Genomic DNA, 14,307 nt, shown 5'->3' on the forward strand with positions numbered 1-14,307 from the left:
AAGGAAAAAAAAAAAAAAAAAAAAGGCGGGATAATATTCCACTGTATGAACGCACCACGTTTTGTTTATCCGTTCATCTGCCGGTGGACACTTGGGCTGCTTCTACCTTTTGGCTATTGTAAATAATCCTGCCATGAACATGGGTGTACAAATATTTCCTTGAGATCCTACTTTCAGTTCTTTTGGGTATAGACACAGATGTGGACTTGCTGGATCATATAGTAATTCTGTTTTAATTTTCTGAAGAGCTGCCACACTATGTCCACAGCAGCCGCTCCATTTTACATCCCACCGGTAGAGCACAAGGGCTCCCATTTCCCTGCATCCTCACCGACACTTGTTAGTCTTATTGGTTTCTTTCTTTCTTTTTTTTCTTTTAAAGATGACTGGTAAGCAGATCTTAACCCTTGACTTGGTGTTGTCAGCACCACGCTCTCCGAGTGAGCTAACCGGCCATCCCTATATAGGGATCCGAACCCGTGGCCTTCGTGTTATCAGCACCGCACTCTCCCAAGCGAGCCCTGGGCCAGCCCAGTCTTGTTGGTTTCTGTTCAGCCTTTTTTTTTCCAGCTGCCGGCTGGTAAGGGGATCCAAACCCTTGACCTTGGTGTTATCAGCACCACACTTTAACCAAGTGAGCTGACCGGCCGGCCCCAGCCCATGTTTTTTGAATGAATGATGGATGCACATATCTGGTTGCTCTGTCTGACAGTTTAGTGAAATGCCCGTTATTTGCAAATCCACTGGAAGCGTGAGTGAAACATGCAATAGCACAGCGTAGACAGATCCACACAGGGAAAGCCAGGTGCAGACCTGCCACAGGGTAGGGTGGGACAAAGGGTGGGCTGGGGGCTGCTGGCTGTGGCCGGGGGGTGGCCTGGCTGGTCGGGCAGGGAGGCCGACTGGGCCCTGCCCTCTGCCCTGGACAGTGCAGGTCGGGCAGCTCTTCCTGCCCTTGCTGGCTTTGGCCAAGGCTGGGGTTATTTTGGGTGTGGTTGGGAGCCACTTGCGACACACACACACCTCCTTCCCAACGCCTGCAGGGCCAGCCGGCGCAGCTCCCTCAGCTGTCACGGCCCTGCGGCTGTGTCTGAGGAACCGATTCTGGTAGGTCGCGGTCCTCCAGCTACACAGGTCCCTGTTTTCCAGGGACTTTTTCCCAGAGCCCTGGCAGGGCTGGGAGATGTGGGCACCGCTCCCATAGCTGCCACTGTCCCTGACTTTGGGGACTTGGGTAGGCTTCGGCCCCAAACTCTGAGCCTAGAAGATGGGGCGCATTGAGAAGAATTCAACTTTAGGAAGGATGTGAGGGTCCGGCCCAGAAAAAAAACCTAGCAGCTGGCTGGGTTTTGCTTTTCTCGACATTCTGTGGGTGAGGCTCAGAGCTCAGAGAGATCAACCCCCTCTCTGGCAGCCCGATTAGGTCTCCTGACTCTGACCCCAGGCACCACTCTGCCTTCAGTATTTGTAGCTAAACACTTATTGAGTGCCTTCTGTATGCCGGGCATTGTGTGTGTGTCTCTGTGTGTCTGTGGGGGCAGGGGACAGGAGGCCCCAAAGTGGCAGAGCCCTGTCCCTGAGGCGCCTCTGCTCCTGGGCCCTGTGTACTGCCCAGAGGATCCCCCACCTGCAGAGCCCTGGCTCAGCCTGCCCCTCCACCCACAGGATGGTCCAGGAGCAGTGCTGCCACAACCAGCTGGAGGAGCTGCACTGTGCCACAGGCATCAACCTGGCCAATGAGCAGGACAGCTGTGCCACATCCCACAGTGACAGTGCCAGCCTAGAGGCCATTGTTGTGAAGGTAAGGACCCAGGACCGTGTGGGGCCTCTGTCCATCCCCCTGCTAGCCAGCAGGCCCAGGCCCCCTCCCAGCTCAGCAGACTCTGGGCCCCTTCTCAGCTCAGCCAGCCCAGGCCCCCTCCCATTCAAGTGTTCCCTCCTCCTCCAGTCTAGTCAGTAAACCCTAGAGGAGACCTAGGGCCCAGTCCCATGCTGGGGAAACAGGGATGAAGTGAGCTGGCCTGTCCTGAGGACCACTCATCCCCAGGCTTCAGGCAGAATGCAGAGGCCAGAGCAGGGGTCATCTGGGGCCTTCAGAATCTTCTCATCAGGGTAGGCACCTCCACCCCTTGAAGGAGGTCTTGAAGCTTCTCTGCCCCCAGGCTAGTTTGAGCCAGAGCTCAGAATGGGCCCCCACCAAGGCCTTTTATATCACATGACTTCTATAACTACCGTAGAGGGTGAAACTGAGATTCAGAGAGGCCTGCACTCTGAAGTGGTCTCTCAGCAGCCCTATTAGGGTCTCACAGCAACTATTGGGGGAGGGTCCTGCACTGAAGGAAAGCTGTGAGTAAATGATGTAATCTCCTTCACTGAGCATCCTGGGACCCCAAGTCCAGGCCAGGTCACTCAGGCCTGCCATTGCTGTGGAAGGTCTGCATCTTTGCATGATGTGGAGAAGGGCCTGACAGCGTTCTCAGGTCTGAACACCACAAATACACTACAGATGTCCAGGCTGTCCCTCCCTCACCACCTCCCAAGGGAGGAAGACAAGCCTGGCCAGGAGGAACTTTGATTTGGAAACATTAACCTGGTCGGCTGGGCCTCTGTTGGAGGTGCCAGATGACGAAAGTGAATTCCCTGGAAGAAGCTTTCTTGTTCCCGGTTAGGAAGGAGATGGAGTTATTTTGTGGAGCAAGAATCTGAGTGAAGTCTGGATTCTAGGAGGGGGTGTGGGGGTTCCTTTTTGGGGATTCTCTCTCCTCACATATTGGGCCATGGAGGGAAACTCCATGTGGAGGACTTGGGGGTCCAGAGCCGCCACCCACCTTGGCCTGTGTGGGCTTTCACAGGAGGAGGCTCTGGCGTGAGGGAGCTGGGTGGGTGAGGGTGGAGCGGCCTAGTCTAGGGATGCCTGCAGCCAGGACGTTGGACATCCAGTGACTGCCTCCCCGGGCAGGGCTCGGGCTCTGCGGATGCCTGTCAGACAGCTATTCCCGTGTCCTCAGACTTGAGAGAAAGGGAGGTGCAGAAAAGCACAAAGCACCCTAACAGGAGTGGGTCCAGATTGCTCTGGCAGATGAATGATTTGTGTTTCCGGGAAAGGTTACTCACACTCCAAAGGTGGATGAGGTAGCGGATGCCCCCTGTTCTTTCTGGTCGCATGGAAGACCTAAATGTGTTAGTTCATTTCTGTTGCTTATAACAAAATACCTGCAACTGGGTAGTTTATAAAGAAATGAAATTCATTCCTACAATTTTGGAGGCTGGGAAGTCCAAGGTTCAGGGAACACATTTGGTGAGGGTCTTCTGCTAGGTGGGAACTCTCTATAGAATCCCACAGTGACTAGGTTGTCATGTGGTGAGAGTGGGCTGAGCAAGAGAGCTAACCTGCTCATTTGCCCTCCTATACAGCCAGCAGAACCACGCCCATGATAACCCATTATGCCATGAATGGATCAATCCTTTCACAAGGGCACAGTCCTCACAATCTAATCACCTCTCAAAGGTCCCACCTTTCAGTACCATAATTGGCTTTCTCACCCTCTTAACACCGTGGAGATCAAGCTTCCAATACATGAACTTCTGGGGGACACATTTGACCCATAGACACCCATCAACCTCCACAGAAACTAGAGCAAAGCCACACCTCCCTAACTCCTGCTGTGGACTTTTTAGAAAGTTCTGTGTTCTTCTTAGGGTAACCACTTAATAAGGACTGCAGTGGTGCTGATCATGTGGCAGGGTGAATGTTGTTTCCAGGACTCAGGTGTGAGGACTCAGGGACTCAGGTGTGATTTTGGGGGTCCAGGTGCCAAGCAGCAACCTAATCCCATGCCTTGCTTGATGATTTGTCAAGGGCCCATGCTTTTCAAATGCCCAATGCTTCCTGAGCCTTCCAACTCCAGAGGGGGAGACAAGGTGCATATCCATTCTTCTGGGTATAGTAGAGAATTCTTAGACCCCGCAAAAGGGGTGGACACTGTGGAGCTCTTGCGTGACCCTCTAAGAGGCTCCTCTTTTGGAGGTGGGTGGGCAGAGCCAGGTGGTTGCTGGGCAGGGCACGGGTAGGGAGGGGACGTGGAGCTCATGCTGGGTGCAGCCCCTTTAAGGTTTCTTTCAAAACCGAGACCTAGAAGATTTGGGGGTTCAGCTTTCTTTGCTATTTATTGCCGACGTTGAGAAGTGTACCTAAGTCTGACGTGTCATTGCTGTCCACGGTGTGTGGACACAGGCGGATCAGGGAGGTGTCCCCTGAGGCACATCGGGGGCCCTGCTGGCGGTCTGTCCAGCTTCTCTGTCTGTAGTCTCTGCCTGTGTTTGCAGAGGTGCTGCCACTGCTGCCTGCTGGGGAGGGCAGCCCAGGCCCAGGGCCAGAGCTGTGAGTACAGCTTCATGGTTGGCTACCAGTGTGGACTGGTCTACCGAGCGTGCTGCGTCAAGGGCCAGGAGACTGCAGACTTCGCCCCAGGGGACGTCGGGGACCTCCAAGAACCGGGTAATTTCTCTCCTCTCTTCCCTCTGGGGCAGTGGATTAGTCGGGGTTCTCCAGGATGTGTATATAGAGAGAAAGAGATGTATTTTAAGGAATTGGCTCACACGATTGTGAAGGTTGCAAGTCCACAGTCTGCAGGGTGGGGCTGGCGGGCTGGAGACCCAGGGAAGAGGTGACATTGTGGCTCGAGTCCAAAGGCAGTCTGCCGGCGGAATTCCCTCTCCTTGGGGGAGGTCAGACTTGTTTTTCTTGGGACCTTCAACTGATGGGACGAGGCCCACCCACATTATGGAGGGCCATTTGCTTTATCAAAGTCCACTGACTAAATATTAATGTTATCTAAAAGAATACCTTCACAGCAGCGTCCAGACAAGCTTCTGACCAAATGTCCGGGTACTGTGGCCCAGCCAAGTGGACCCATAACATTAGCCATCAAAGGCTGTGTGGCATGCGCAGTACCACTGCCCTACTCAGCGCAGACCCGTTCAAGTTCTCAGAGCCATTTCATGTTTGTTACCTCATCTGCGAGCCACTGTCCTGGAGTGAGGCCGAGCACTTGGGTTCCGAGATCAGAGTAATCTGTTCACATCCCGGTCCTAATGTGAAACTTGGGCCTCCATTTCCCCATCTGTGAAATGGGGATAATTGCAGCCCTACTTCATGAGGTAGTGTAAGGGAGGATTGAATGGAAAATGGGTACAAAGTGTCTGGTGTGGCACTTGGCTCCCTAAGACTCTGCCCTCTAGGTTTTGCCCTGTCCCTCCAACAGCCAGGGGCAGCGTGGGTGGCTGCCCTTGCTTTTGCTTCATAGACAAGAACCTGATGCCCAAGGTCACATGGCCGACACGCAGAGGAGCGTGAACCCTGACCTTCTGATTTGTGGCTGGTGTCGTCTCCATCTGGAGCCCAGGGTGTATGGGCGAAGGCTGGGGACATTGCCTGTCAACAGCAGGCTATGCTCTTTCAGACAACAGACACTCACTTGGCAGAGGGGTGTGTGACCCCAAGAACCGCTTCAAGACAGCTCCCAGCTGTGCTTTTCTGACCTCTGTTTTGTCCAAAGCCTTGGGACATGGCTCAGTTACATGTTCAGGACATTTCTTGGTTGATTAATGGTCTTTTTCACTTATGTGATGGTTTCTTGTGCCATAATGGACATCACCCTGGAAAAATGCAGGAGTCCACCCTGCCCGAGCTTGCTGAGTGACTTTGGGCCTGTTCCCTCCTCTTTCTGAGCTTCATCCCCCTCTGTTAAAACAGCGGAATATGCCAGAAGTGTTGAAAGGGAAGGGCTCACAGACGCCTTGTCTCTAAGCTAGTCCGTCTGTCATGTGGCTTCCTGACCCCGATGGCTTTGGGGTCCTGGGCCAAAGGGACCCATCTTTCACTTTTGATTTCAGAAGTCACAGTCATAAAGGGCGATTGGGACCACGTTCCAGCTTTTGAAATCAGAGATGATATTTTCACATGAAACAAACCCGAACTGTTCATCCTAGTGGAGAATTTCTCCTGCGTCTCTTGGGAGGATTTCTGTAGATTTATGTCTGCTGTATTAACAGTCTCGGGCTTTTCTGCGGATCCAGATGGTTTCTCTCTCCCCATCTTTGATCTGCTTTAATTCCTGCTCAGACTTTCATCAAATGCTTCCTCCTTTGGGAGAGTTTCCCGTCTTTTCCTCCTCACCCAGTCACAGACTCACCTTCTTCCCTTCCACTCACATATGTTGTGGGCCTACTGTGTGCTACCGAAGGGCCACAGAGAGAGTCCACAGACCAGCACTGGCCTGCAACCCAATAAGTACTGAGGTCAAGCGCAAGCCTTCAGAAACTAATGTGAGTGTTTGATAGCATCAGCTGGGGGATGAGATTCCACCCATGACAGTAAACTTTCACCATGTGCCTGGCTTTAGGCTTGGGGGATGTGTCCTGGTGGATGGTAAGGCTGACCGCATTGCTGAAATATTCGAGTAATTGGACTCTGTAGCAGCTCTCAGCGTGACGTTAGTGATCACAGCCCGCTGAGCCTGTGCCGCTTCTGTTATAACTGATGTTTCAGAGATTTAACTATTTATGGGTGTAATTCTCTTTTAAAAAGGATAAAAGTTAACACTTAGCTGTTTGTAAGATTTAAAAATGGGCAGTACTTCCTGATATTGACAAAAAGAGAAAATATCTGTGGTTTCTTCTAAGACGAGATGGGACACTGGGGTTGGATAAACGTCTGTCTTGGTCTCTCTTTCCCCCGTAGCTAAGATTTCTGAGGTCGAGGAGGAACAGGAGGACCCCTACCTGAATGACCGCTGCCGAGGTGAGACACTGCCCCCGGGACCCATTTGGTAGCTAATGAAACCCAGAGGAAAGTCAGCACTGACCTCATTGGGAGTTTGGGCCTCAGGTTTGCTTTGGTTCACCCTCAGAATTGCCCCTTGGCCAGGAGTCAACTGTGAGCCACTTCTGCCCTCGGGGACCCCTGGCCTCCCTCCTTCTCTTCCCCTTCACCCTCCAGAGCTGGGGGCCCGGCGGGGAGCAAGGCGGAGGGTGGGCTTGTGGAAAAGGGGCTGTGGTGAGAACAGCTTTTCCCTGAATGTTCCGAGAGCTCACAGGCTCTGTGAACGGTGGCCGCTGGCTTCCCCGAGGCTGGGAGCCCCTCAGGGAGGAGGCTACGTGTTACCTGCCTTTGTGTCTCTGGAGCCCAACCACGGTGCCATCAGTAATAGTCATTTGTCTCCCAAGGGAGACATTTTCAAATTTAAAGTATGGCCTTGCAGTTTTGTTTTTCACATGATGAAACTTTATTTCTCTTTAATGGAACATTCCGGCATGTCTAGACTGGCAGATCGGCTTCACAGATTCATTCAGCGGCCCGCCCTGTGGTTGGGGTGTTAATCAGGGAGGCAGTGTAATCACAAGATAATGTGGTCAGCGTACAGTGACAGTCGGCACAGAGGCCTGGGAGAAGAGGAGACAGGAGGAGCATAGAGCCCCAGAAAGCCTCATAAGCTCTCTAGGGGGAGTGGGAGGGTCTTCCCGGGAGAGAGAAAGGCTGGTTTGCAATGGATGAGGATGGACTGGCCAGGGGAATGACAACGAAAGGGTATTTTGGGCAGCAGGAGTGGCAGTCTCAAACCTGGTGAGGGGTGCAGGTGCTGGTGGGCGGTGGGGGCACTGCTTCTAAAGCAATGGGGTCCATGGACATGTATTCTCAGGGGTCTTCAAGTTCTCACATAAACCGCTCCATTTTCTTCTCTACCTGTAGGCAAGAATAATAACTCTATTCTTACCTCAGGATTGTTACATAGAACAGCATTGAAATTCTAAAGCATTCTGTAAGATAGTGCATATGGCATCTTCCTACATCATACAGATTCTCTATTTCAGCACTATATGGATATTTTTAATTGTCTGGATAAAGATAGGAATTTAAAAGGTGCCAAATTAACTGCCAATAATCTGAGTCTTACATTAAGGAGTTGACCACAGGGTGGGGGTGGGAGGGGGGCATGGAGGGACAGAGGAACAGGTGGAGAAGCAGGCAGGGTCCTGCAGGTCCTGGGCAGCAGTTCGAAATGTATCTCGCCAAGTCTTTACCTGGTAGAAGCTTGTCCCAGTGAGACACACTTTGAGCCTACCCACTGGCTGCCCTGTGGGTTACAGGGCAGTACCAGGGCTGCTCAGGGAGCCCAGGCAGGGAGAGGCTGTGGCCACAGCCAGGTGAGAGGCCACTGGAGTTGAGGCAGCAGAGATGGGAATGGGGTTTGAGAGTTATGTGGGGGCGGGTGGGGCCCGTTCTGGGCCTGCTCCTGCGGGGTCTGTGGCTGGCAGCAGGTGGCCACTCTTTCTGCCTCGCCCCTTCCAGCCCCACTGTAACCTTCAGAGGCTGCCCTGCACACCACCGCATTGGTCAGTCCATGGCTGGGGTCTCCCGTGGGTGGGCTCCAGCCGGGAACCTGCCTTCTTGAGTCAGTCTACACAGTGGGCACTTTCTCTGACCCAGTCTGAACAGACCTAGAAAGCAAAGGTCTCTGGGCTGCACGCACCCTCACGTCTGCTCTGATTACAGGCGGCGGGCCCTGCAAACAGCAGTGCCGCGACACGGGGGACAAGCTTTCTCTGACCCAGTCTGAACAGACCTAGAAAGCAAAGGTCTCTGGGCTGCACGCACCCTCGCGTCTGCTCTGATTACAGGCGGCGGGCCCTGCAAACAGCAGTGCCGCGACACGGGGGACAAGGTGGTCTGCTCGTGCTTCGTGGGCTACCAACTGCTGGCCGACGGTGTCTCCTGCGAAGGTAACGTCTCCCTCCCGGTTGCCAGCAGGACCTGCGTGTCACTGGGTGCAGGAGCGTGTGCTTTGGGTCTGAGCAGGGCCTGCCTTGCACACCCTGGGGCCCATTTGGGGTGGAGAGCAGCCCAGGACTGGCTTTCTGGTGCTCCCTCAAGTTTGCAGCTCCACGGCTCCCAGATAGGACCCCCATCCAGAACATAAACACTGGGGCTGGGAAAGAGGACTGGATTTGGGTCCAAACAGGGTCCAGATCCAGGGTCTGCTGAGTGGCCTTGAGTTTGTCCCAGCCTTTCTCAGCCCCTTAATCTGGGAGATGAGGGAGATGCTGCGCCCCTTATGGGGTTCTTAAGGATCACATACTCCTGTGCAGGGATTGGCACTTACCCAGAAAGAGCAATGGATCTGAAACATAGCAGGGCGGGGAATCATTGCTTCTGATTTGGTGACATGTCCCCATGACCCCAGTCCAGCACATGCTCCAGATGGGCACACGGCAGGGCTCAGCTCAGTTTGAGTGGGTGACTTGACGAGTATAGGGAACCAGTCCCACCATGGCTTCTGGTACATTCCTTCTGAGAAAGCATGCGGATCAGTTCTTGTTGGTCACTCCTGTGTTGCCTTGGTTGCTCCTAGATATCAATGAATGTATCATGGGCAGCCACAATTGCCGGCTTGGAGAATCCTGCATCAATACAGTGGGCTCTTTCCGCTGCCAGCGAGATAGCAGCTGCGGGACTGGTTATGAGCTCACAGAGGACAATAGCTGCAAAGGTACAGCACATGCTCCGAGTCTAAAATCCTCCTGTCCTCACGTGTGGACATGGCGCGGTGGGAGGGCGGCATGAGGCTCCTGGGTCTGGGCTCTGGTGGTGGGCGCCCCCGTGTGGCTGCCTGGGCTACAGCCTCCTCATCTGCAGGAGGGAGGAGGTCACACCTGCGTGACCAATAACCAGGGGTGTCAAGGGTGAGTGGGATGAAAAATGAAAGTATTGGCAGTCATGTTCGGATGTTTAAAAAGTTGGCAGTAGCGCACCGGTACTGGCTAGTTCTGTGTACCTTCTTCTGGTGCCGAGTTGATGGCAAATATGGATTTCTGAAAAGGTGCAGTGCCCGATCATTTTAAAACAAGATCAGGGATGAATTTTAGGTGCTCATATGTGCTTTCTACAATAAAAAAAGAAAAAGAAAAAAAAATTCCACTATTTTTCACAACAGCTGCCTGCCATCTGATTTCAGGCTTCCTTGAAGTTCAAAGCATATCCCCTTCCGCTGCTAAAAACATGACATTTCTGGCTGCAGCTTTTCCCTGCCAAGCCATAAATGTTATTTGGCAGATAAGGATCTGATGAGGATCTTTTAGAACATAGTTTTCTGCAGAGTTTTAAGCCTTTCATAAGGACAAAAACACTTGCATAAAAATGTTGATCTTGAACTATGAGGGTGACTCAAAAGCAGGGCCCACCCTCCTGACCTCCGAGGGCCACTGTGTAAGTGCAGTCCCCTCCACCCTGCACGCTGGCGGGCCTTTGGACCCCGAGAGCCCAGTGGCCAAGCTGGCTAGTATACATATTTGAACGTTTGACAGCCATGAACTCCAAGGGGAGGACAGCCCATTACATCCTGTCACAGCAGTAACCATTGTGAATATTTGGAATATCGTGAAGACTTCAGAATGAATAAGTTTATGGAGACTGTGTTTATTGCCACTTGGATCATTGCCTTGTGATCTAAATTAAACACACACTTAGCCTGAAACAAATAATAATAATGTCTGCCAGGAAAATGCCTGGGTTATTTATTCTAAAACAGAAAGTTTGCCTCATAAGAGTCTTGGGGAAAAGAAAAATCAACATTTTTAAGTATCCAGCAACTTGAGCACTATTTGGCTTGTTAAAGCCCTTTTTGTACGTGGCCTCTCTATTGGAATGTTTGGGGTTATAGTTTGAGTAATAAGCATTAAAACAAACTTTCTTGTGATTGTAAAGTGTTGTAAGATGCTTCTGTCAGGACTCTTGCTAACAATTTCCTTTTTTTATGATGTACCAGATATTGACGAGTGTGAGAGTGGTATTCATAACTGCCTCCCCGATTTTATCTGTCAGAATACTCTGGGATCCTTCCGCTGCAGACCCAAGCTACAGTGCAAGAGTGGCTTTATACAAGATGCTCTAGGCAACTGTATTGGTAAGACGCCTGCCGCCAGGGCTAGTGGGGTGCTCCAGGCGGGCGAATGGTCCAGCCGCAGGCCACGCCTCTGGAATCCGAGGGGCCACATAGTGTACAGAGCAGGGATTGGTGAGCTTTATCTCATGAAGGGCCAAATAGCAAATATTTTAGGCATTGTGGGCTACGTGGTCTCTGTTGCAATTATTCAACTGTGCTGTTGTAGCTTGAAAGCCACAAACTATATATAAACAAATAGGCAAGGCTATGTTCCAATAAAACTTTATTTACAAAAACAGGTGGCAGGCTGGGTTTGGCCTGAGGGTCATAGTTTGCCAACCCTTGGCGTGGATGAAAGACCTTGGGTTTTGGAGTCAGAGACACCTGGTTTTAAACTGAGGGACCTAAGAAAATTTCCTTACTTCCTCTGAGCCTCAGTTTCCTCCCCTGTAAAATGGGAGCGATCATAGTATCTGGTTTATAGGCTCGAGGCAAGGATTAAGGGAGTGCTTGCGAAATGCCTGGAACGTGGGAAGCACTCAATGAATGGTAGTTTCCTGCCACAGCTGTTTAGTCTGTTACAAAATTGTTTAAAAAAAATACTCTGTAAGTAGTTGAGTTCATAGAGACAAAGTAGGATGGTTACCAGGGGCTCGGGGGAGGGCAGGGGGCAGTTAGCGTTTCATGGGTATGGAGTTTCAGTTTGGGAGGATGAAAAGTTTCTGGAGACGGACAGTGGTGGTGGTTGCCCAGCAGCGTGGATGTACTTAATGTTGAGCTGTACTCTTAAACCAGTTAAGAGAGCAAATTTTATGTTACATATATGTCACCACAATTTTTTAAGAAAACCAAACTCTTTGTTGATATCAGAAGACCAATGTGAAAGGAGAGAAAATCCCATGTGAACCAAGTGTAAAAACAGATCTGGTCTGACTGCTCACAATGGAGGAGCAGCGTGGTGCAGGGTCAGGGAGCGGTGCCTGCTCTGGAAAGACAGGAGGTGGCCCTTGCCTTCCCCCGGAGTCGTCCAGGTTGACCACCTGGCTTGGCCACCGTTTGTGTTCAGCACCTCAGTCCAGATCTGCCGGCCTTCCCTCACCCTCTGCTCGGCAGAAACTTCCAGATGCTGCCTTTGAGGTTGGAGAGACTTTTCTCCTGATCTGAACTGCAGCTGACACGAGGTGCCTCCCACCCTACCCGAGGCGTCCACATCCCCCTCCTCTTGACAGGCTGGCACTACATGAGCAAAGGACAGTGAATTTGTCTTATTTCTATCTCAACTTTTTCTTAGATAGATCTGTATTGATCATTTCCTAGAAATGGTAGGTTTGATTGAAAGCTCCCCCCCCCATTTTTTACTACCCCAGGTTATTTAAAGACAAGTAGAACAGTGACCCTTTAGGACTGGGCCCCATCTGAACCCCACCCCAGCCTTCTCCCCTTACAACTCCCCTTTCATCCTGTGGGGCTCGGCTTGCGAGTTGGCCCCTTGCCAGTCCCCTGCCAGCGGGCCAGTTGTCCCTCAGCACAGGGCAGTGAGTGGGGAGGCGGCTGGCTCCCCAGGGGCAGGAGGAAGGGGGGTCCTGCTCAGACTTGCAACCTGTTTAGAGGGCTCTGCGGAGGAGGCTAGTGTCTGTTGAGGATGGAAGCCCTGAGTCATGGCAAAAGCAGCCCAGTTCCCACAAAGGAACATTTGCAAGTCTCAGCATAGCCCCGATGTTCCCCCTCTACAGGGTGCAGCACTGAGCAGGGGCTGAGGCACAGGAGCAGTGGAGAGAGGGACTGTGCCTCACTGTTCTCCCCTAGATTGCGGGGAGAGCCCGGGAGAGTGGGCCAAACCCTGCAGAAGCCCAGGACGCTAGCTGAAGCCCAGCCTGGTGGCACGTGGGTTTTCCCGTGACATCTCTGGGTCCTCAGTGACAGCCTCAGAAACCAAACGTCCAGCTCTGCGCGGCCTCCCTGGTCAGCATCCTCGGGGGGCGGGGGGACTTTTGTGTGCTCCCAGTCCCTGCAACCACAGCCAGGATTCCATTTCTTTTTTTAATTATCTCTTTTTATTTCAAAAGTGATATACATCTTTCTTTACAACGAAGCCAACAAAACCTAAGTGTCAAGAGCAGACACTTCTCCCCTGCCATGTCCCGCCTCCAGCTGGGCAGAGTCTGTGCATCCTTCTGGGCTCTGTGCCCTCAAGACCTTTTATTTTTTATGAAAGTGGGAATGGAATGTTTGGCAACTTGCTGGTTTTCCCACTTGACAGGGTATTTAGAAATCATTTTAGGTCAGCACCTTTAGGTCATCTTTATAAAACAAGGAGTGCACCTGCAGAAATAATTCTTTCTAAGGAGACCTTGTGTCACCATGGGAGATGGTTGCAGGCCGTCTCTCCGGTCCTGATCCTCTGATCCAGGGTCTTCTGCTCTCGCGCCTCTGTTGAGGGTACCCTCACTCCTGCTGAAACAGCGTGATCTGTGGTGGGAAGCGTGGACCCCGTGTGCAGCCAGAACCCATCTTCCCAGGGCCCCAAGAGTCCTTCCAACCCTCCCCTGGCCGTGCCATGCCCACAGGACGGGTCAGGGCCTTAGCAGAGGCCTCTTTCCCTGTTATAAAATGTAGACTTTTCCAGGACTTTAAGGTGTGGACACTAAGGGCCTTGAGACTATGGCATCTTTGTTGAGTTTTCTTATTTCTTTTTCTTCGAGTGCCCTCCCTCTGCCCCACTGTCTTCCCTTCTGCTCCAGTGGGGAGGATGGATGGGCCAGAGCAGGGCTTCCCTCCCACACGCTGGTCCCCGGGTGCTGGGACGTTCACAGGTCCTGATGCAGTAAAGGGTTCCACTGAGTCTAGGAAGCATCGTCTGAAACAGTGAACAGGGACCCTGACAGCGGGGTCTGCCAGGCTCTTCCAATGCGAACCCCTGAGAGGGGGAGATGGCAGAATGTGTTCCCAAACTCACTGGAGCTTTTGTATTGATTTGTTATTTTTTATTCACTCTCCCAATTCCCTCATTCATTCATTCCACGACCGCCTGGTCCTTAACCTGGTGGAGGGTACTCCCCTCTCTGCAAGCACATGTTGTCTCAAGGGACACCATCGTTCCATGGGACAGAGTTTGGGAAATGGGGCTCTGACAGAGGTGCAGGGCTTATGGAGACAGCAGCGATCACTTTGCTAAACTCTGCATTTGTTCTTGATGTGGGCAGGGGCCGCCAGCTCTTTCTGTAAAGTGCTGGATAGCAGATATCAACTTCTCAGGCCGCCCGGTCTCTGTTGCAACCACTCAACTCTGCTGTTGAAGCGTGAAAGCAGCCATCGGCCACACGCTACAGCGTGGGCCTGCCTGTGTGCCAGTAAAACTTGACTTGCA

The 14,307-nt window shown here is 52.2% G+C and overlaps 1 protein-coding gene across 1 annotated transcript in view; it reads left to right on the plus strand.

Moving 5' to 3' along the window:
* Nucleotides 1-14,307, plus strand: part of LOC103596987 (fibulin-1-like) — a 37,802-nt gene that overhangs the window by 9,957 nt on the left and 13,538 nt on the right. The window contains 6 exon segments of the mRNA XM_008580785.1: nt 1,666-1,801; nt 4,327-4,498; nt 6,743-6,802; nt 8,680-8,781; nt 9,411-9,548; nt 10,824-10,961. Coding sequence (XP_008579007.1) covers nt 1,666-1,801; nt 4,327-4,498; nt 6,743-6,802; nt 8,680-8,781; nt 9,411-9,548; nt 10,824-10,961 — 746 coding nt within the window.

Source organism: Galeopterus variegatus, unplaced genomic scaffold, assembly GCF_000696425.1.
Source record: "Galeopterus variegatus unplaced genomic scaffold, G_variegatus-3.0.2 Scaffold2159, whole genome shotgun sequence".
NCBI lineage: Eukaryota > Metazoa > Chordata > Mammalia > Dermoptera > Cynocephalidae > Galeopterus > Galeopterus variegatus.